Consider the following 24,113-nt stretch of genomic DNA (forward strand, 5'->3'; position numbering starts at 1 on the left):
ATTTTACACAACTTACTTTTAATGTATCCCTCAACTTAATCCCCATCAATATGTGAAACACATCACCACCGTCTAATGTCTATAATATAGACACACTCTGAGTGAACTCATGGAAATAGACCTGTAAGGGTCCACTCATAAACACCAGCTGAGCCCTTCCACATCTGCTGTCTGCAAAATAATCTTCCTAGAACTATTTCCCACTTGAACCAATCAACCAACATATTTTTGCAATAGTTTGATGCTGTTCTTGCCAAATGGCACCCCTATTGGCATGCAATTTGAATGGTAGGCTATACCCACACAAAACCATCTGCAAATGGCAGAGGAAAAGATGCATGGACCATAACATGGATTCTAAGATATAACATCAGACTGACTGCACATGGCAGATATTAATCTTTCCAGAATGCCTTGGCAAGCTGTCGTTGCCTCTGCCACCCAACACATCCACAAAACTACAATGGAAAAGAGTTCTGAAACATGCCAAGTAGCATCAGCATAATGTAGCCAGTTGTAAGTAAGTGTACATGTCCGATCTCAAGCAGTGTGTGCGTCACACAAAGGCCTCCGCAGGCCTGTAACACAGGAACTGTGCTAATTCTCCCAGAACACTCCGATGGTCTGGTGTGTTTAGTCATTTGATTGCAACTATACTTGACATTATTACCAACCATTTCCCAAAGATACCTTTTTTATTATTTATATATAGGAAGCCCTGGATTCCATTTATTTCAATATGATCTGAAAATATAATTTACAGAGACTTGAAACTTTCTACGGATATGCAGTCCAACACAGTAAAACATTGATGCTGCATTGTTTATTTGTTATTTTGTCAAAGTTATGTTATTGTTGCCTTTTAATGGCATTTGAAAGTGAGGATTGATTTGACAAAATAGTCTCTGTACAAAAGATTTAAACATTTCAAAAGTCCATGACTTCTTAAAGTTCATAGAATTATCAGCTGGGGAAGCAAATCATTGTGGGTTCATTACAGAAGATGTACAAGACAGATGTCTAATAATGGCCCTGTCCAACCATCTACCAAGTATGTTTCTGTGTGTGTAATTTGTTCAAATCACAATGCAGAGTTACTACACAGGCTGGCTGCTTGTGTGCATATCCATATCCTAGTGTGGTGATGGTCTACGCCTCATTTGGCCAAATGGAAAAAGCTATCATTTTGAATAGCCTACTATTAATATATTTCTAAACCAATAACGGCAAACTTGCTTCACAAGAACAAACAAAACAAACAAAAAAGAAGAAAAAAAAATCACACCCATGTGAACTGAGTGGTGCAACTATACTTTTATTGTGATAGCTACTGTACTGTACTCTGTACTGTACTGTACTCTGTACAGTACAGTACTGTAATCTGTACAGTACAGTTTCATTGTTAGCTATACTTTTATTGTTTATAGTGTGAAAGGCCCTTTAGGCTGCTCAATAGTGCCACTTTGGTTCACCCTGTGGTATTGCAGCTGTTCATACCCCAAACAGACAGACACAGGGTCTGACTCTGAGCACACTTTAGATTCCATGCGCGGACAGAAGAAGCTGTGTTTTGCGTAATGTCCGTTTTTTTAGACAGCTGGTGGCTGGAAAAGAAGCTCCACCGCGTGGAGCTTGGGTGGGTGGAGCTTCTTTTCCATCCACCAGCTGTCTAAAAAAACCATAAATGACGGAAAACACAACTTCTTCTGTCCGCGCATGGAAGTTCAAGTGTGCCCAGGCTGATACAGGGACATAATTAGGGACACACGCAACAAGTCATTGGAGTGGTGTGCACCGTTCAAAATAAAAAGTGCATAGATACTACCGCCCAACTTCCGCTCTCCAAAGGTGCTTCTCTTTCATGACCTCATGCACTTAGCAGCATGAGCTGTGATTGGTCTACTTTTGAGGGGACACACATTTGAGGGGACAAACCCTACAGGGTTGGCCTATGGCCACACCATTAAAATAGCTAAATCTGGTAACTATTCCAAAATCGAACAAACAGCAGTATACTTTGAAAAATGGTCTGCAGTAATGTTAATGGCCTATGCATGCCAGACCACTGCTATGGTCCTTTAAAGATGATAGCCCAGACGTGTGTGTGTGTGTGTGTGTGTGTGTGTGCGCGTGCGTGCGCGCATGTTTTGGTCTGTGCAATTTGTTAATACTCCCAGCAGGCAGTGTGGTGTAGTGTAGCCATTAATGGTGGGCTTTCGTAATTAGCATTTCCTCCTTTAGGAACAAGACAGTCTAGCCTCGGAAACCCAGACGTTTTTATTTCCAGGGAGAAAAAAAAAGTCTGGGTCCGAGTCCACTTCAATACGGCATACAGTAGCGCGAACGTCGATCACTCTCTAGTCTCTACTGATTTCTGATCATCTGCACCTTTGTTAAATTGACGCACACACGTACACACATATACACACACTCCTCTCTGTCTAATTAATTAGTCTCATGTTGCGCAGCTGCGTCTAGATTCTCCCGGCGGATCCTGCCGGGAGCTGCCTATGCCATAGAAAGCATAGGTGGACCCCAGGCTACATGATCACAGTCTCACAATAATACACATAGACTACATTTGTTTTGGGAACGTTTTACCCATTGCTGGCTGTCTGAATACCAAAAACAAACAAAAAAAAGGTAATTACAATTTTGACATTATTGCTTATAGCAGCTTTAAGTCACAACTGTATTCAGACTGCTTTCATCCGGAGTTTGTCATCCTGTCATCTTGTTTGTCATCTGTTTGTGCGAGTTCTGTATACTTCCTTTGTTTCCAACTCCTTCCATGTTTCTGACTCTGTCTCTGCTTTCTCTCTCCGTCTATGCTTCTCTCTCTCTCAACTCAAAGGATCTTTATTAGCATGAGAAAACATTGGAAAAGCAAAAGCATTGTGTAAACAGAGCTATGTCACATTACGTCATTATAGGTATAAATCTTTTTGAAACAAATAGCACCAATCTTTTGCAGTCAGTTTGGGACAAATAGCAGCATTTTTTCTCAAAATAATTTAAATAGTATACAAAACAAAGAAGCATCACACCTGTGTGAAGTGAGGGGCGCTCTTATCACCATACATCATCTCATTCTGGCCAATCACAATTTTTGCGTCCTCACTTTTCCGTCTTCACTTTTCTGCCCTCACTTTTATCTTCAATATGTACTTTGCTCAGCCAATCAAATCATCGCTATGGGGTGATTAGCCAATCACACGCTAATGTTTGTGTTTACACAAACCCGAAAAGCTGGGCATAGGAGGGGCTAGCGCTTCAGATTTAAAATGTAGTTTAAAGGTAGCAGTTCTGTTGTATGTACAGTAGTTCTACAGGTCTATCAAGACAGATGGTAGTCCTGGTATTCCATTGGCTAACCTTCTTTTATTGCAACATCTCTCTCTATCTCTCTCGCGCGCTCCACGCGTGTCCATCATTCCCCATATCTCTCTGCTGTCCTAGATAGCCATAACTATCTATGTTCTGTGTTATTGTGTGCTGTTGTCTGTTATGATGGAGATAACAGTTATTCTCTAGGCTTGATTGCACTTCATGGTTCTCGTGCCCAAGGATTCTGCACTGGGAAAAGCCCATTCCTCCACTCAAATCCGCTGCCAACATATTATTGGAAGTAGAAGTGAATGTCAATTTCCAAAAAGTTTGTTTTTGAGTTCTCTGCTTTTGTATGCGATCTTTTTTCTTCACATATTACAGGATTATTTAAAATGTGTCATTTTGCTGTATGTGCTTCATGAATTTCGCCGCATCAGACACTTGAAATGAAATACTATGGGGATCAATGGGACGATAATGTCAGGCCAAATGCTCTGCTCTATGGTTACCCATGGCAATGATGGCATATAACGATTCACTCAACCCACGATAGCGATTCAAATCACGATACTAGGTAATAAACACTTTAACACTAAAGGTTTTATTTATTTACAAATCAACACAAATCGAGTATTTTCTTCTCCTTTATTTGTTTACAATACTGTATTTTCTCTCATCCTCTTTTCAATAGTAGCTAGCTACTTACTGGAAACTATTTCATCAATTCTCTTACAAAGATCCAGTATTTTCTTTTTTTGCATCGCGATACATTTCAAAAAACAATTAAATCAAATTTATTTGTCACCAGTTTGAACCGATTTTAATTGATTTACGATAAATGGTTACATGCCTATAGGCATGTAACTATAGTCACGGCCAAGCTACACCAGGCAATTTTGCGCACGTGCGTATGCGTTTACTGCGCTAGGTAGGACCAATATATGTCAATGATACCAGCTACACCAGACGCACGGATACCACGGGCCATCCTACGCATGCTCTAAAAATAGGATCGGTTCAAAAAAAGTTACGTGCGTATGCCCCCGCACAAATCTGCCGCGCGCCACAGATCTGGTGTAGCCGGGGCATTTCGCACGCATACTTTGTGCGAGCAGTGCGCTTACGTCAAATGCACACATGCCCGGTGTAGCTTGGCCGCTACCCACTATCCAGTCTAAATGTATTCATCTAACAGGTACTTAAAAGGATATTCTGTGTACATCCTTACATCATGTAGACTTAGGCCAGCTCTATCCCCATGCAAGCATCAACTGGGCCTGTTTTTCATCATCATTCTTTTTTTTCTTTTTCTTTTTTTTACTTTAGGACGGTCTGGAATATTGAGCAAGAGCATCATAGATTAACCATTTTAATAACATTCACTTTAACCCCAAAGAGACATTTTCAGTTACCCCACTTTTTTTAATAATGATTAACTAGCGCCTTTTTCATTGTGATTAGTACTGATTACACAAAATGGAGGAATTCACATGGTAGTCTCTCTGCTTTCTATAAGTTTATATAAAGCATCTGGAATATGCCCACTCACAGCCATGGTCTCCCTCACCTCATGCCACACTGACATCAGACACTTTCTGTATGGCAGTGGCACCAGGCTGTGGTTGGTTTCTGTATGGCAGTGGCACCAGGCTGTGGTTGGTTTCTGTATGGCAGTGGCACCAGGCTGTGGTTGGTTTCTGTATGGCAGTGGCACCAGGCTGTGGTTGGTTTCTGTATGGCAGTGGCACCAGGCTGTGGTTGGTTTCTGTATGGCAGTGGCACCAGGCTGTGGTTGGTTTCTGTATGGCAGTGGCACCAGGCTGTGGTTGGTTTCTGTATGGCAGTGGCACCAGGCACCTCTTGAGAGCGTCCAGGTGCATTTTAGGATGAATGAGTCAGGTTTTACATGATTCCAGTCTTTGCACCTGTAACTAAAATCCCTTCAGGATTCTCATGTGTTGCATAATATGTTAAGATAATAATTGTTTTTTTTGTCTTTCCCTTTAAAACACTTTGCAGACATTACGTTAGTTCTGGATCCTGCATTAAATCCAATTAATGGCTAGCCAGCCAGAGGCTCATTGGTAGAGCCGTTTAAACCAACCATTGAAGCCCCAGGTAGATGCTGACGCTGTACAGCTTCTCTTTAGTTGTCCGCTTGGATCTATAAAACTGCCTCATGACTGTATTGAGCTCAGTCTACTTAACATAATGAATGTTGATGTTTATATTTTTGAGTCTGCCAAATCTGAAGGCAGTTCAAAGCCCAGGTTGTTTGGCTTACAGTTTTGGCTGCAAGTGTCTTCTTCTCTTCTCTAATTTGTCACGGTTGGCTGGTGTCATATAAGCACACCTGACAGGCTGGAATGGCTTAGGGTTGAGAGTACAGCATCTTGCAATGGGTCTGGTCTACAAGATTCGCTACACCACCAAGATACCCATGTACCTGTCTAAATACTTCATTAATGTCAACAAAGTCCACACTCGCAACACCAGAGGGAGTTCAACAAACCATGTGCAACCCAGATTCGGCTCAAACAAGGGACTAAATACATTTCCCTCCAATGCCACCAAAATGTAGAACGCCCTACCAACAGTCATTAAGACATGTGAATACTCCTGAATACTCCTTCAAAACCGCTCTCAAAGGGCACCTACGGACGGCTGCAATTCGAAACTGGCCCCCGTAAATAATGAGTCTGAGTCTCCCCATCCCCCACCCCTTTTCCCCCATACTGTACATATTTTTCCCTTTTTTACTCTCTATGATGATTTGTGTAGTGTATATAAGTGTATATTTGTACGTCTCTAAATTGAAAATGGTGGACCCTGTTGTAAACTATTGTGTAATGCTTTATCATTCGTCCACAAGTAACAGTTTTTGTATTGACTTGTGCTTTCGTTTGAAATGTACCCATTCTACATACTGTGAAATAACAATGTCAATCAATCAATCAAACCTGGGAATTTGGGGTGCAGTACTTAGTTTAGACAGTTTTTGGTTTAGACTAGTCATTGGTTAGACCAGTCATTCGTCCTACAACTACAACCTATCTCAAACCCTCACCCTAAACCTAACCTCCCACGGGGCAGCACACCTAAACCTAACCTTAACCCATGTCTAACCAATGACTAGTCTAAACTAAGTATGCACCCCGGGAATTTGCACGGAAGTATTCAGGCTTCTTTCCTTCCCTTTGTCCTTTTTTTTTTGGCTTTTGCCTTTATTTTATATATTTTATGGAGGGACAGACAGTAGGCTGACAGGAAATGGGGAGAGAGATGGGGGGAAGACATGGAGTGAAGGCCGTCGGGATCGGGAGTCGAGCCCACGGCACACTGCCAGACTGGATTACCAGCCAAGGTGCCTGGACCACTGAGCCACGGCCCAGGCCCTTTTGTCCTCATTCATAAATTAACCTCCAACGTCAAATGTTGCTAGCGCATGTTTAGGCACCCTTGTATTTTAGTATTGCTTTGTAATTTTCTTTTAGCTTAATTCCTATTATATACAAACATGTATATTATAATCATTAGATTTTAAGTTTCAAATAGCTTTTATTTGAGAAGCTTTTTGGAAATATCAGAAACATCTAAATATTAATCTGACCTCATCAAACTCAAGACACACTCCATATATGGCCAGACCTCATCAAGCCCTGTACACTCAAGACACGCTCCATATATGGCCAGACCTCATCAAACCCTGTACACTCAAGACACACTCCATATATGGCCAGACCTCAACAAACCCTGTACACTCAAGACACACTCCATATATGGCCAGACCTCATCAAACCCTGTACACTCAAGACACGCTCCATATATGGCCAGTAGGCCTACAGAATCGTGACCCCCCCATGCCAAAGCGCCAGCGCTCTCCCAGCTGTCTTCTGACACCCAGGCGAATGCGTACACCCGACCTCAGGGCGTCTCACTGGTATATATACTGTGTACTGTATGTACACCCAAGACACATACTGTGCATACTTGTTCAGGACTGGTCAACCACGCAGTATGTGCCTGCCTACTGCCTATAAGTATAAGGTTAGGTATGCCAAGCTTAACAAAGGAAATGGCAACAGCTCCATTGTCTGCTCTGTCTATAAGAAACGGGCCAATGTCTTTAAAATAGCCCCTGGCAGCAGTGGAAAAAATACCAGTGCAGTCGCCATGGGATGTTTCCGTATAAAGAACACACTTTCCATCCATACTCTGAACCACACAGACAGGATACTGAAATGTCTCTCATTTACTGGGCATGCATTCCCCTGTAAATCACCTTGCACCTTCTTAAATGAGATGTATTTGCCTGCTGTCTGTGTGTGTGTGTGTGTGTGTGTGTGTGTGTGTGTGTGTGTGTGTGTGTGTGTGTGTGTGTGTGTGTGTGTGTGTGCGTGTGTGCGTGTGCGTGTGCATGTGCGTGCATACAGTACACAATTGCTATATCTCTTCCAAAATATCCCAGTGTTTATTGCCAAATCATTCATTCTTTACACAATTACTCAATTGTAATTATTTTTGTGTGGGTCAATATAATTGGTACTTAGGTGAGTAAAGGCATATTCATAGAAAAAACGGAGAGATGTGTTGTGTGAGTGGTGAACACTGCGGTGTGTCACTTTGTAGTTTTCGGTGGTCGCCTCTTCACCGAAAACTGGACTATGAATAGGCCTTAAGGTCGCAGAGGCTTATTGTCGGTATCAGCCAGATCGCAGGAGTCTATCCCTGTTCTACAGTGCGCTAGACCCCTGGGAGATGGATTGCTGAGGTGGCTAAATCATAAGGCATTTATATTTATTATTTTATTTATATACGTATATCGTATAGGGGTGACAGTGGCTCAGGGGTAGAGTGGCCGGTATATCGGCTTGGTGGGAACGGCAAGGAAGGTGTGTGTGAATGGGTGAATGTACAGTACTGCACAGTCTTCTGTATGTACGGTATATGAATGCACCATTTTCTATTTCTCTCGGTTTCTCCAGTAGCCTGCCTCTCTCTCTCTTTCTCTCCCTCTCTCTCTTTCTCTCAAGCAATCACAAACTCCCTCTAACCTTCTTCTCTATCTCTCCCTCCAGGTCTACCCTCTCAGCGCCATGACCGTGGGGAAGAAACAGCCCACAGTTTTGGTGATCTGTGGTCCAGATCAGAATGGCTCTATTGGCTTGGTGTGTGCACGATACCTGCGCATATTTGTAAGTTGACGACTTTAAAGCATATAATTTGAAGGTAGGTCTGTAGTTATTGTGAATGATATCTTTCTATTGATTTACACCCTTCTATGTGCAAGTGCAACTCATCAAAAAGCATTGTTTAGAGTAATTTTCATGAACGGGACTTGAACACGCATGTCAGGCCAGAGCCAATATGTGGCATGCTCCTGGACCACTAGGCCAGCGGGCATCCGTGTTATTGCTTTTAAACCACATTACTCCATTACTTGTGGGATCCACCCACAGTGTTTAACCAAAACTTCTCAGGTAGCACTGGGCAATCATGATTATACAATGTCATGATTTAATTTGAAATGTGTTATAACTGTGATGGAATTGAAGTACAAACTGGGATCAAAACCAACAGCGAAACACAACACATTGCTGGAATCTGGATACAGGTACAAAATCTGGACCACACATGTGGTCACAACATTTAGTCATTTTAGATCTTGACTCTGTAGCAGATAGATAGACACATGTGGTTCTGGACATCTGGATATCCCAAACGACTCAGCGGCCGACACCACACTCCCTTAGAGTCCTTGCTGATGCACATGCCGAGTTTGAAGTCGGTTGGTTCCATACTGTATAATGCATATGATATACTGTATGCGCATAGCGGTTCAGAAAACTCTTTTAGAATCTGCCTCAGCTATAGGTCTAAAAGGGTTAAGCAACTAATCTCTGACACAGCTGGACCCATCAGCATGAAACTTGCACGCACAATCCCCGTAGGAAGAACCACATTTTGGGGTGGCGCTTATGAGGGGCCGCTTCACGTTTTAATAAAAACGAGGGGCCAGATTTGAACCACAAACTAAACAACAGCGATGTGCTCAGCTGACCACACTTGTCTACTTTATACTTAGTTACACACTGGAAATAGATCTCCAAGCACACAATGTGTTGCGATGCAACACTTTGTGTGCTTGACTGTAGATCGGGAGAAAGATGCACAGTCTCTCAGCACGTCTAATTCCCATCAAACTAACAGGGGCTCCCCTATACAGGCCCTCTGGGTTTTACACGACCTCAGCTAAGCCCCTGTAAATACCTCCCCATTATCTTATTATTGTTTTTATTTTTCTTATTACCTTCTGTGTCGGGGCACCGGGACAACAATGATGTCATACTATTGTTATTCTCGTAAAAAGCTGTCTGGCTTTTCCAGTTGGCAACCATGATACTGTAGATGCTATGATGTCATGCCCACATCGTCCCTTCTTTAGACCACATGCTGTAAATGGATGCTTCTGAGGGAACGGGCTCACAGAGGTCTACCGTCCATTTCAAATGCATTACAGTTCTCCGACTTTAAACGCTTCCTCTTAAGTTTGTGGCCGGTCTTTATGTCTCTATTGTACAGGGGGGTGGGAGGGGGGGTGTTGGATGAATGTTTGGGGTTTTTCAGCTTGGGACTGAACGTATGAAGTGATCTATATAATGTGCCATGTGTGTGTCTGAGGTGCTGGATTTATGAGGCATCTTATAGCTCTGATTAAAACCACCTTGATGGAGCCAGTTTAAGCTGTCCAATCGCTGTCTCTGGTGTCTCGCTCTCCAACCGTCTGTCTAGTCTCTATCTCTCTCTCTCCCTCTCCCTCTCCCTCTCTCAGTCACACACACACACACACACACACACACACACACACACACACACACACACACACACACTTGTATTACTATACTTGTGAGGACATCAAAAATGTAGGAAGGCCATTCGTTCCTCTCATTATTCTCTTGAGTTTCACTCTTCATTTCTCACTTCTCCCGCTCCCCTTCATTATTCTCTCTTTTCTATCTCTCTCCTTCCCTCCTCTCTCTCTTCCTCTCTCCCAGGGCCAAGCGGTAGACCTAGGGTCAACTCAGAGGGAGATATATCTTGCACTGCCATTTCAGGAATGCATGAAGCGCTTCTCCATAACTTTGATCCAAAGAAACCAGATCATCCGGCGCTATGAATCATGGACACTGCATTATTCCTTTGTTTGCACTTGCCTTTCTTTCTTTCCTTTTTTCGGTGCCTCCCCCCAGATGGACTGTTGTGGTTTAGAGGTAGTTTAAGGAGTGGCATGCCGCAGATAGATAGGCTCAACAGATGCAGATGCTCCGGTTTGAGACCACCACTATAGGATGAGGTAGTCCTATACGCTGCGGTTTGAGACCACCACTATAAGATGAGGTAGTCCTATAGAGCAGTGGTTTTCAACTGATTATGAACCAGGGACCACCCTGACTGAGAATCAACCTGGGGACCACCACCCTGACTGAGAATCGACCTGGGGACCACCACCCTGACTGAGAATCGACCTGGGTACCACCACCCTGACTGAGAATCAACCTGGGGACCACCACCCTGACTGAGAATCGACCTGGGTACCACCACCCTGACTGAGAATCAACCTGGGTACCACCACCCTGACTGAGAATCAACCTGGGTACCACCACCCTGACTGAGAATCAACCTGGGTACCACCACCCTGACTGAGAATCAACCTGGGTACCACCACCCTGACTGAGAATCACCTTCACACCTTCACGGACCACCAGTGGTCCACGGGCCACCTGTCGAAAACCCATGCTATAAAGCGTCGCAGTCCCGCCCCCTTTCAGAACGGCGAGTGGCCCAGGAAATGATTCTCCATTCATTTTCTCCATAGGCTTTTCAAAAAGTATTTATTTAAAGACGGTTATGCCGCGGACAAAGCCAACTCGTGACAATGAACACAATATTTTGGGCCGATCAAATCATTAGAAAGAAGAAAATAAAGGCAGGAGACAACACTATTTGTTTTGTTGAGCTAAAAAGCATTATTTGGCTGTTAAAAAATATCAGATATGCAGTACAAGCTCGCTTGTGGCATGCAAGCTTGTAGATCTGATATTTTTGAAAAATCGTGACAATATATATATTTATGTAAAGCAAACGTTTTTTACTCAAAACTTTGCTTCTGGGGTCCCTGGTACAAAATATTTTCAAATCGGGGTCAGCGGCATAATGTTTTAGAAGACCTTTGTAGAATCGGCCTCAGGTCTTATTATAATGGGTTAAGCCAATACATCTTTACAAATACAAGCTTTGTTTGGATGTTTTTAATAAGCCATGGTGACTTTCAATGGGAAACAAAAATGTAATCTTGTGGATCTCAGGACACATGGCCAGTCATCCAACACATGCATTTGGATAGTCTGATATTTGATTTCTACTTTACTTTCACGGCTTTCACGTCATAGGATAAGGAGCCTTAAACAATATAGTTTACATGCATTGAAAATAGGTTTTAATGCAAAAATAGGTTAGGCTTCTTCTTCTTTCGTGTATCATCAGATGGCCAACTCAGTGTCATGCAGCCATGCCCTCGTCTCTGGTCCTAACTCAAAAAGGCTAGCTTCTGAGGGTGGGCTGTGTAGGGGGCAGTCTGTGATGATATGTTCGGCAGTCGGTTCAGACTCGCCACACTCGCATGCCGCGCTGTCCGATAGGCCCCACTTCTTCATGGATGACTTGAAAGCGTCCCACGCCACAGCGCAGACGGTTCAGCGAGGTCCAAAGATGGCGTGGCATGTCTTCTCCTTTAACGCCACCTGCTGGGTCCCAGATGTATTGTTGAATCCGGGAGGGCCCGGCCGTCTCCCACGACTGTTTCCAGGATGCTGCCAGCCAGGAGTCTCTGGACAAGTCCTCAGGAATTGACTGTAGCATCTCTTGAGCTGCCTCGTTGTAGGGATGGCGAGACTTGAGCCTGCCTGGTGGTGCCGGTGTTGTTGTGGCTTTGTGCAAGATGTGCCAGTCGTACTTCTGGGCTTTTCTTGCCAGGGCTAGCGTAGCCGCATCCCGTCGGAGACTGGCTGGAGCAATTCCAGCCAGGTTAGGCTGACTGCACTGCACTGACATTGACTGCACATTTATAGGTTAAAAATAGGTTGCATTGATTGACTCCACATTTTTTAGACTCGCGTTTCTATGTATATCTGTCTGATGTATTGTTGTATTTGTTTGTTTGGTATGTTTTAGTATTTTTTTGTGAAAAGGAATATGAAATAAGCCCTCTGGCTTATATGATGTCACCAAATAAAATCAATCAGGTTTCAGCCGCATTCCTCATTCCAAAATACTTATATGGGACCCCCCCCCCACACACACACACACACACTCAGACATTTTGTATAGATGGCTAACCTCCTGCACGCCATAAAAGCGGTTAGGATCAACAGCAGAACACCCTGTGACCTTTCTGCAACCCACGCTTGCTTCTCTCTGAAGGCTCGTTTCCACTTTATTCATGCTCAGTGACTACAGACCTCCCCAGAGCGCTTCCTCCCAGATTGACTGTAACTGCTGTTCAGGTCAAGGGCACACAGGACTCACCCGTACCCCCCACCCACCCCCGCCCCCGGAGGGCAGATATGGGGGATACTGGTCGTCTCGGCTGCTTGCTCTCAGTTCTTTGGCGAGCACCATGGAAATGACGTCAGGCGGCCAGTGGCCGTGGCCGTGGAGTACTGATTGGTTTAGCGTCCCCGAGGAGCCAGTAGTCTGTCTGGACTGACAGATCATTTCCTCCTTAAGACCTTAGTCAGAACTTAGTGGATAGTTCCTAATTGTTTCTATTTCATGGGATTTTTAGACATCTTGTCAGCCCGCCCTGGTCAAATGATAATGCATGATATACATATCATATTAGTTAAAAAGCTAAGTGAGGGCCGCTTTTTTGCTTTTGTACGTCTAACTCTAAACAAAGTGCTCTAAACAAACATTAAAATCATACCCATATGAACTGAGTGGTGCTGTACTGTGTGTGTGTGTGTGTGTGTGTGTGTGTGTGTGTGTGTGTGTGTGTGTGTGTGTGTGTGTGTGTGTGTGTGTGTGTGTGTGTGTGTGTGTGTGTGTGTGTGTGTGTGTGTGTGTGTGTGTGTGTGCACGCATGCGTGCGTGTGTGCTGGCTGGCTACAGTGACAGTGTCAACAAACGCTATTTCCGTACTCAGACGGTACTCGGACACAGGGCCAGACATACGGACACACATTGCTGTCTATAGGAGTGGCTAGCACCACTCAAAAATCCCATAGACTTGATATGAGGATGAGGTAATCTTCAAAAGTCATGTATTGGAGGGGATAGCGGCCCTCAAAAAACTAAATCCACAACAACATCAACAACATACTGTATGTTCCACTCCAGAAGGCTCCAAAGCAATGATACAAACAAAAATTGTACTGCACTGTATTTGATATGAAAATCAGCATGGATTCATGGAATCTACTTCAATGACCTTTATAACATATTCAGTGTTTCACGTGACTTTGGTTCAGGCATCATGCATTAATATTTTAAAAGCAAAGAATGTTGTCTTGCTATCCAGTGTGAACATCAGTGAGTTTACTGTATATAACTCGCATGCATGCACATACGTACACGCACACGCATACACACACACATTCAAAAACTAATAATCACAGAGCAACAGTTAATAAAGATTTATCTATGTGCCTATGCAGAGGTCATGTATCGCGCACGGGTGGTCACGGTTTCAGTGTTGCATGCCTCTCAGACCGTAGGTGTCTGGATTTCTACTCTGCACAGCAGCATCCCTCTCATAAGCGTTGAAATTCAGTGAACAGGGAGACTGGTGGGAACCGCAGTAATGTGGTAATGACAGGGTGAATAGTTTGTTCATGTGTCATGAACTGCAGCCTGAAGGTGCACCCATGCGTCATTCACAGTCAATCATGTCAACACGTGGTGCAACAGTTGACTGCAATATTGATGTTTTCCCGCTTTTCTGTTTTTATTGCCACCCCTGGTGTCCCTATTTTGGGCCTGTGGTGGTAGGCGAATGTTTCCAAAAGAATCCATCACAATCTGATGGAACAAAGACAGACGGTACAACATCTACTCTGACAAAGCCTGCTTGACACTATGACCCGTGTAGACATATCATATGGTCAAAGTACTGACACTATGACCCGTGTAGACATATCATATGGTCAAAGTACTGACACTATGACCCGTGTAGACATATCATATGGTCAAAGTACTGACACTATGACCCGTGTAGACATATCATATGGTCAAAGTACTGACACTATGACCCGTGTAGACATATCATATGGTCAAAGTACTGACACTATGACCCGTGTAGACATATCATATGGTCAAAGTACTGCGTATCGCCCTGAACTCTGGATGTGAGGGCTGCGTAGTGGTCCAGAACCTCCAGTTGGCTAAGTAAAAAGGCCATCCACACTAAGCACTTAATGAACTGTCAAGATATTGTTTTAATTAAAGTGGATGGCAGGGTCCACACCACACCTATAACGACGCAAGTGTTGAAGGATAGTTCTTGTTTTAATTCTTGATGTGGACGGCCCTTAATATCTTTTCTGTCTCTCTCACTCTTCTGTCCATGCAGGAGTATGAGCCGACCATCTACTATCCTAAACGTTCCACTAACAGTCTCCATCAGGACTTCACAGTTCAGTGTGAGAAGATGGACATCCCCTTCCTGTCCTATCTCCCCACAGAGGTGAGCAGCATTAGCTTTACTTTTAACACCATATTCACAAATAATTACCACGTGAGGTCGCCCATCTCCCCTCCCAGAATATGATGTAAGGGCAATATAGCTGCTGTCATTGACCATTCCAGGTCAATGACATTGGCCATTTATCAATGCCAAGAACATAACGAACGGACTTTCGTCCTTCAGAAGAATGTACTTGTCAAGTTAACTTGGGGAGACTTCATGAGACCAGAGAATGCATCTTTCCAATTTGCGACAGATTTTCACCCGGACAATTACTGTATGTTTAAGTAATTTTCATAATGTTGCTGATGTCTGAGGTGTGTGGATCCTTGGGTACCTTCAGGATGATCAGTGAAATCATAGAAGGTAGGTGTGTTTCCCTGCACACACAGTTTTTTCTACAGGCAGGTGTTCGGGTGAATATATATATATTTTTTTAAATAATCATTTTGTAACACAATAACAGTAATTATTCAAAAAAATGTTTAGCATTTCCTCCTTAGTCATTGCTGCTGGTCACCCCTCACCTCCCAATCAATAAAGTTGGCAGATCAGTTCAGCTGGATTACCAGAGACTGAACTGACCTTGGCTAGATGCGAACTTTTGATTTGGGACAGTACTCGGGCTGCAATTGATGATGACATTCCCACAGGAACACAAGTAAAGTACAGTTATTGAGAAACGGCTATTGTTTTTGGTGATATTGGACATGTGGACTGGTTTGATCAGTTACATGGCCAGAGTCATTCTTTGAATATGAACAGATACAGATACTGGGCTGATAGCCCTATTTACACACAGTGTTTTGTGATTAGATGTAATGTAGATCTAGAAATGTACCTAAATGAGCCATTGTCTTTTTTGTAATAAACCACGTGTCAATGCTGTCTCCGCTCTCTGCTTGCTGTATCTATCCCTCTCCTTGTGGGACACACTCTGGCTAAAAACATCACCCATCCATTATAATCAAATGCTAATTCCTCGAAATCAAAATCAATGAATATTATTTCTGACGTGACTCTAGAAAGAGAGGCAAACACTACTATTGAGAAGTGGCAGACTCCTCTTCCCATTACAAAAAAAGATCACCTGTCTGCAATTTGCAACTGGACGAGGTCTAGGTCGAGGTGCTTTTCTGTGAATATACTTTTGATGATATCTTGGAGGGTATTGTAGGTCTTTATAATGTCTTGATGAATTGAATACACAGAACCACAATGGAAACAGGCCCTCGGGACGTTTTTCTTTAATCCTTTTAGCTTGTACAACTGTATGTCAGCACTTTTTGCAAACTAACAATTCCCGGTCCCTTCCAGCAAAACCACTCCATTGGATGGTGTGATAAATAAACTGGAAGAATGTTTTCAGGCAAATAACATAACATACGGTAATATAAGCCTGCATTTGGAAAATATTACCACCAGTTTTTGCCTTTTCTGAAATATATGATTATTATGTTCTGAAAATACTGGATGAGATGTCAACTAAAGACCCTTATTAAAGTACCACTTTTTGTATATTTTAAAACCATACCCTTCACATAATATTGATGACGATGTCTTCTGTCTTCAGGTTGGGTTGATTAACGATGCCTACAATATTGTGGTTGACGCCGTCCTGGGTCCAGAGACAGACCATGACAACATTAAGGAGCCCTTCACCGGTATACTGGTCACCCTCAAGCAGATCAAGATCCCCATTGCCAGTGTGGACGTGCCCTCAGGTAAATTGTTCACACTCCATGACATCATTTGGCTTAGAGTTCAGTAACACTACATGACAATTATCCGTCAAGCAACTCCCAAGCAATGTTGCACGGTTTTAATGTCTGGAAGCACGTAAGCAAGGGAAAATCTGATGCTGCGTTAAGCATAGTGTGAGCTCATCCCACCTCAAATACATTACCATAAGTGTGAGTGCAAAACACTGTAATTTGTAGCTGTCTACAGCAGTGTCTTTTTTCCTTAGCCAACTTGGTTCTACATCAGGAACTCATGTAATCGGCTGTAGAACATCCATTTGGCCTGTGGCCGCGTCTTCTATCACAAACACACTCTCTACATCTTCTCCAGCAGGTGTCTCATCTGTTAAACATCAAGTTTGCTTTCAACATTAAAGACATACAAAATATAATACAAACACAAATAAATAGTATCCCGTTTAACAATTGGAGGCTCTTCTATTCAGTGTTTAATGTGTTCCTCCCTTTGTCTCTCTCTCTCTCTATCTCTATATTCTATCCCAGGATGGGAAGTAGACATGGCCAATCAGGAGGGGATAACCCCTGATGTTCTCATCTCACTCACAGCACCAAAGAAGTGTGCCGCTAGTTTCTCCGGGAAACATTTCTTGGCTGGACGGTTCTTGCCCTACGACATCCAGAAGAAGTACGACCTGAACCTCCCAGAGTACCCTGGCACAGACTGTCTAATAGAACTGTAACACACGCAACGCCACACCATGCCCAGTACAGCAACTCCTCCTGTTTGAATAATATGGTTAATCTATTCTCATGTTTTGTATTTTATAGATTGTTACTGTGATATATTGGTAATGTGCTATCTATCTCTCATGTGCTTAGAGCAGGTTGCACCTTATTGGTCAAAATCAGCTCTGCTAAACTACAGTAGGAGGCTTTAGAGATTTGTGCTTGGAGTCACATGGATCATGTTTAGAGTTTGTGCTTTGAGTCTCATGTCTTCTTAGGGAATGATTTTGAGGAGTGCTCGTATCTTCTCATACACTGCAACATTATACTATTCTGTGATTCCTTTTTCCTTTCCTCTCTCAGCAAAACAGAGTTATTTGTAGTTATGTTTGATATACAGTGCCAACAACCAACCACTCAAGGAAGAGTATGCAAAGCATTTTACGTGTGGCCACTTCAATTAAACCATCCGAAGTAAAACACTGGAGCACACTTACAGTACATGTATGCATGTTTATTGACAGCGGTACTCTCAAATGCTACAGTATTTTCTCCACGCATATTTTTCAAAGTCAACGTTTTTCTTCCCATTGAAGTGTGTTTTAAAGGTAAAAATGTATACACAATCAAAACTGGAGTTTTAATTTGACTCTGAAAGTATAAAATCCTCAGTGTTCATTTAAATATAAATATAAATGAACACTGAGCAGCTGCTGCATTTCTTTGGTCTCTCTGTCCATCAATTCGCTGATATGGTTGACCCACGGGTTTCTCATTGTCCAATAAAAAGAGTCAATTACACAGAAGGTGTTGGTGGTGGTGCTGGTGTTTTCTTGCTCTTTCAGAGTCAGTAATCAGGATCTAATGAGAGACATCCCAGTGAGCGCACTCACCATCTGAAAGTAAGTCCATGACCAACACATTCATGTTGTATACATCATCATATACTGTACTGACTGTACACATACGACAAGCATGTGTGTGGGCACGTCATCCAGCCATCACATACAATTACACATGCATTTCTTTACGTGCCTGATGCTCACACACCGTTTCTCTTGTTTACCGGGAACCCAAATGGATCTGATCTGGCTAATCAAAGCCATAAACAGGTGTGGATGATGATGCGACTATAGTTGGTCAAAGTAAAGAAAGGTCTCCACATCATTCAATATGTTTATAGCCTACTTTAATGGGTTCAATGAGAATTACTGAATACTTTTCGTTTATGGATGATGTAATGTGTGCTTCTGCCAAGTAGAGGAGCCTCCACTGAATACTAATGAGCTAGTGTTCTGTGTGTGTGTGTGTGTGTGTGTGTGTGTGTGTGTGTGTGTGTGTGTGTGTGTGTGTGTGTGTGTGTGTGTGTGTGTGTGTGTGTGTGTGTGTGTGTGTGTGTGTGTGTGTGTGTGTGTGTGTGTGTGTGTGTGTGTGTGTGTGTGTGTGTGTGTGTGTGTGTGTGTGTGTGTGTGTGTGCGTGCGCGCGTGCATGTACGTGTGTTAATTTATCCATTTCTAACTGAGTGTACAAAATAATTACCAAATTAACCCACTTTGAGTTAAGCTTACACTCAGCCTCCGAGACTCAGGCAATTTAAGTTAACACATAGTTTACAATGTGTGTACCCCATGCGTGCATGAGTACTGTATGTCATTGTAATGGAATGCTGATTTATTTGCACACAGTGATGCTAAACCTCTTATAGGAGCAACATGTACAGTATAGGGTGCTTCTAGTATACAGCAATGGTCATGTTGCCTACGCCATTCCATTCCTATCCCATGGTGAGTGAAATTGGGCCTCTTCTTTACTTCCTTCACAGGTCTTACCACTTATACTAATTAAGGCTCTGTTCCATTTAGTGTACCACTACAGTGGTTCTCAAACTTTTTAATTTCAAGGACACCCATGACTCTGAAAGTGTACAAATCATGTGTACACTCAGAGTACACTCCCCTAAGGGGACATTTGAAACCAGAGACTCACCAGAGTGTTTCCGGTGAGGCGACACGCACAATATCAGCAACCTGACTGCTTAACCACAATGGACCAGAGAAACACTAGCTGCACTAGCGACTCCTATAGGTTGGTCGGAGGCGACTATTCAGTGGAGAGTGGATCTGAGAGGAATACTCCACCTGCATTACTCCACCTGCATTACGTCATCCTAGTGAAGATGCCCCGCGTCACGTGTACACCCTGGCGATTTTGTGAGGTATGTGACTGTCGTTTATGATATTGAGTTTCATTTAATAACGTCTGTCTTTGGATAAATTAGTTATTTTCCACGGTCATATCCATATGAGCAAAATCACCGGGGGGGGGATTTGTTTATTTCTGGAACACAGTTCTTACACAATGCGATAGATTTGCCTATGGGAATTCCAATACTAGGGCCGTGACGCGTCCCGTTTTTACTACCCACTTTCGCACCAGTGAGGGGTGGGAGGGGCTCGCAGCAGCCAGCACACAGAAGTCAAGGCAGGGCCACAGAAAGGGCCTTTCTGTGTGGAGTTTGCATGTTCTCCCTATGTCCCCTAGGACAGTAATCCTGGCCAGCCGGGGTGCCTGATGGAGGGGAAAGGAACTGGTTGGAATAACGTGTTCCTTCCACGTGCTACGTCCAACCAGGGAAACTCCCCCCTGTCAGGTGTAAAGGAGCAACTTGGACACTCAGGCATGAAGGAAGCATGAGTTCAAGTCCGTTGCTCTCCTCATGTCCCGGGGACTAGGTTGGCGGAGGGTGTGTAGAGCCCAGGATCACATTAGATAATTGACACGGGTGAAAAATGGGTTACAAAATCGTGGAATAATAATTATAAAAAAAATAAGTCAAGGCAGAGGCTGTGTGGAACGTGATAAGCACAATGAAGCTGCGCTTATGAGAAACAACACAAATAAAAACTTCAGCGAAAACAGAAGCCCAACACAAGGATAAAGGAAACATTCAGTCCAAATGTCCAGTTTGCTAATTCACAACTACTACTAGCCTACTTTGGTGTTGAAACTTTGAATTTCTCGTAAATTTACGCTATGTGGGGATTATCTGACGAGGATAAAACTTACATAGGCTATACTAAAGCCTACTAAATTGGTCAATATAAGTAAAAATTATATAGCCTTTCCATAGGAGTATCTTTTTTATTTTTCCAAGAAGAATACAGCCAGTAGCATATTTGAAATAACTAAAACATAACTCATTCACCTCAGAGAATGTTTTCATTCTGCATTGATAAAATCATAAAAATGGTCTATGGTCTAATCTAATGGAATAAATGGCATTACATTGGTGCTGTGACCCGGATCGGGTTTCCGTGGGAGGAGGTCAAAGGGGGGCTGATCGTAGCAGAGCAGCTCACTGCCTCCGCCTGTTAAAAGTCTAATATCTCCCCTGGTCCATACTCCATAGGGATGTCCCTTTGGTGACTCTAGTGGTTAAAGGTATATTCAGTGATTTCACTTAATTCAAATATCACTTATTTTTTTGTTTTGTTGTGATAATCCTGAATGTGCTGACCATATAAGGAGTTCCTCCCTGTCCCCAGTTAACCCCTGGGGGTCAAAAAAAACGTAGGTTTCGTTTTTGGCTCTCTATCCTGATTGGATGAAAGGCTTAGGTCCCAGCCAAAAACGAAACCTAAGGTTTTTTGAGTGAAATCACTGAATATACCTTTAAGATATTGGACTTTCATGCGGGAGACCTGAGTTAAAATCCTGGGCGTTACATCAGTCCAAGATACCTCAATATGTAATGTAAAAATGTGTTTCATCTAAAGCAATTAAGGTTTTAAGCTGCCTATTATTATTTAGGCCTACAGCAATTTCAGTAGCTGGATGTGATTAAATAAGTGATTCAAATCAAATGCTACAAAATGCACTCTAATGACATTCTTTTCTTGTGTGTTGCAAAAGAGCTGCATGGAATTAACATGGATTAGGATTTTATGAGCATCATTCATAAACGATAACGATGCAGACGGTGTAAATGAGCGCCATTTCTTCGCACCTCATAAGAATGTCCCATGTCTGTGTTTTGAAGTGTTTTTTAACTGAATGGCATGCTAGATGACGACACTTCCACTCTCTGGCAGCACATTGCCCCGCAATCAGCGGCTGTTAAAAAGTTACAAAACTGAACCAGAAGTGGAATCGGGGGGAGCACAGCATCTGGCACTGTCTTGTGCCTGAGAGAGAGAGAGAGAGAAAGACAGACGCAGTACTATTTACAGGTCCAGTGACAGTAGAAAGGGCGGAACGGAACCGTTTTAGAGATCTTGAAACTCTTGTACTGTAAAATCTTCAGTGTTCCTTTAACCGTGAGAGTGTATGAATGCAACCAAATGGATTCAATTTGGATATATTTTTACACTCAAAATGAACTGTGGATGTTACTGCTAAAAATATAATAGTTAAAAAAAATTCGATTGTTAACACACAAAAATTTGGCACAATTTGCACAACCTTCACTTCAAGTACCTAATCACTCAACACAATTTGCACTACATCACACTCCCTTATCTGCATTAGACTCTGACTTTCTTTCTTTACACTCTGGGCGTGTGTGAGGGCAGTCATGTACTGTATGTGGGGGATGTTTCATTTAGGGAACAGTTAAGAGATTTGATAGCAAAGAGTCATCATGGAAAAGGAGAGTCAGGGTTTAGCATTTTGTGTGTATTGTTTTCAGATTTATGTGTGCAGTTTTGAGAATGCCGTTAGGTTGTGAAAAATGTGTGTTAACAATCGTGAAAAACTATGAAATTATGATCAATGACATGTCAAAACTCAAAAGCATAAAATTACACAGTAAATAGTCTTGGTTTTTGTCTGGGGGGACAACCGTCAAAGTGGAATCATTGTCTGAGCAGTAGTGGAAAAGCTACCACAGTTCAAGACGTTCAATAGTGTATTTGATTAATACTTTACAGTAGGCCTATGTAGTACCTACTCAAGTTTCCTCAAGTGGTATGTATGTATGCGCGCGCACACACTTGCAAGACACGTGCAAACACACATGCACACATTTGCACGCACGGGTGTGCAACTGTGCATGTGCACACATACACCTGTCCTAGGGGAAAGCGCACAAGCATGGATCAAACTGTTATACCTGTAAGGAACTACATATGAAATCTTACTTTGTGGAAACTGATGGCCCTCACACACGCCCAAGTCCCAACACACTCTTTGGGGATGTATCTCTCTCTCTGAGAGTGTAAGAGAGATAGACCTACCATACCATTACTTTTTTGGGGGATGCTGATATGGGGTGATGTTACATTGCATTGGCCAATGGCAAGCAGAGAGGGGCTGGATTGGTCTGCACTCTGTATGGCCCTTTCTTTTAAAACTCCTGTACAGCCCCAACAACTCTCATATGAGTGAGACTAACAACTGGGCTCTCCTCTATACCTCCCACAGCATTATACTCCCACCTGGGAAGCCATCAGCTCAGTCCAGTTGCCCAGAGTTCATCCATCTATGCCCCAGAGGATCCAGGGCAGACAGAGCGCCCGGCTGGGATTGACAGAGTGACAGCATGACGGACATTACAACAGTGTTACTCCTGCTCTCTGTGCTGACTGCAGTGGCCCTGGCTCAAGGTAAGAGACGAGTACACACAATATACTGTAAAATGTGTTTTTTACAGTATATTGTATATTAAAGAGATTTTTTTTCTGAAATTTTCTTATTTTTTTCTTCCCTTTTATTAGTGTATTGTTGCCATGTGGTTTCAACTAATTTGTTTATTATTATTAATAAAGTTGTCAGAAATAACATAAATGTCACCAAAACAAAATTTGAGGTGACAGCTAGGACTAAGAGAATAGTTTTCTGTGATTCAGTAGGTCCACTTTCGACTTGCACGCGTCTCCGCTGTCAATCAAAAGTGTGGCACACAGTGGTAGAGAATGCCCACACATGCACATCGTTAGTGACATAACTGCAGACTTTTTGTTGACATTTCCCAGAGGATGTCAGTGGAGGACTGGTGTAGAACTGTCTGGTGGTGGTGAGGTCATACGATAATATGATAAGAGAAGCGTGTGTGTGTGTGTGTGTGTGTGTGTGTGTGTGTGTGTGTGTGCATGTGTGTGTGCATGTGTGTGTGTGCACACGTGCGCACGTGTTGGGTTACAGACCACCACAGGAGATGTTGATCCCTATTTTAAGTCATTGGCACGTTCCATCTTGGAGATAATCAGCAGCATGTGGCGACAGTGGACAGAAGTTTAAAAGCTCCCAGCTCAATAGGTCACCACATCCCCTTTATAATACAGTGTGGGTCTCCATTCCACTAATGCTCACTATAGGATGGTCATGGTACCATTTTGGTGCTGTGTCTCAGAGGTGGACTGTGGACTGTTTGTGCCTACAGGTGGCATCATCAGTGGTCACTTATATATATATTTTTTCATTGAGGTATGCTAATTTTGAATATGTATTATCTATTACCATGGAACCAGCAACAATGATGTCATGGTATAGGCACATTTCTGAACTATTCCACAGTCCACCTCTGAGACGCAGAGCGAGTAGACAGAAATGGTTGTAATGAAGATAATAGATAAAGTGTTCCTGGCTCAGTAGTTTTTCCCGTATTTTGTCG

At 42.9% G+C, this 24,113-nt stretch overlaps 2 protein-coding genes across 3 annotated transcripts in view; both read left to right on the forward strand.

Annotated features, from left to right (window-relative positions):
- yjefn3 (YjeF N-terminal domain containing 3) overlaps positions 1-18,216 on the forward strand; it is a 71,043-nt gene extending 52,827 nt beyond the window's left edge. For both annotated transcript variants that reach the window (XM_083767181.1, XM_083767180.1), the window contains 4 exons: positions 8,409-8,525; positions 14,960-15,073; positions 16,647-16,797; positions 17,320-18,216. In XM_083767181.1, coding sequence (XP_083623307.1) covers positions 8,409-8,525; positions 14,960-15,073; positions 16,647-16,797; positions 17,320-17,516 — 579 coding nt within the window. In that variant the 3' untranslated portion in view covers positions 17,517-18,216. The remainder of the gene's footprint in view (positions 1-8,408; positions 8,526-14,959; positions 15,074-16,646; positions 16,798-17,319) is intronic.
- Positions 18,217-22,894: 4,678 nt separating this feature from the next.
- The window catches only part of cilp2 (cartilage intermediate layer protein 2), a 34,187-nt gene continuing 32,968 nt past the window's right edge, over positions 22,895-24,113 (forward strand). Inside the window, exon 1 of the mRNA XM_083766940.1 lies at positions 22,895-23,106. Coding sequence (XP_083623066.1) covers positions 23,043-23,106 — 64 coding nt within the window. The 5' untranslated portion in view covers positions 22,895-23,042. The remainder of the gene's footprint in view (positions 23,107-24,113) is intronic.

This window comes from Protomyctophum parallelum (assembly GCF_964188405.1).
Source record: "Protomyctophum parallelum genome assembly, chromosome: 6".
In the NCBI taxonomy this organism is placed as follows: Eukaryota; Metazoa; Chordata; class Actinopteri; order Myctophiformes; family Myctophidae; genus Protomyctophum; species Protomyctophum parallelum.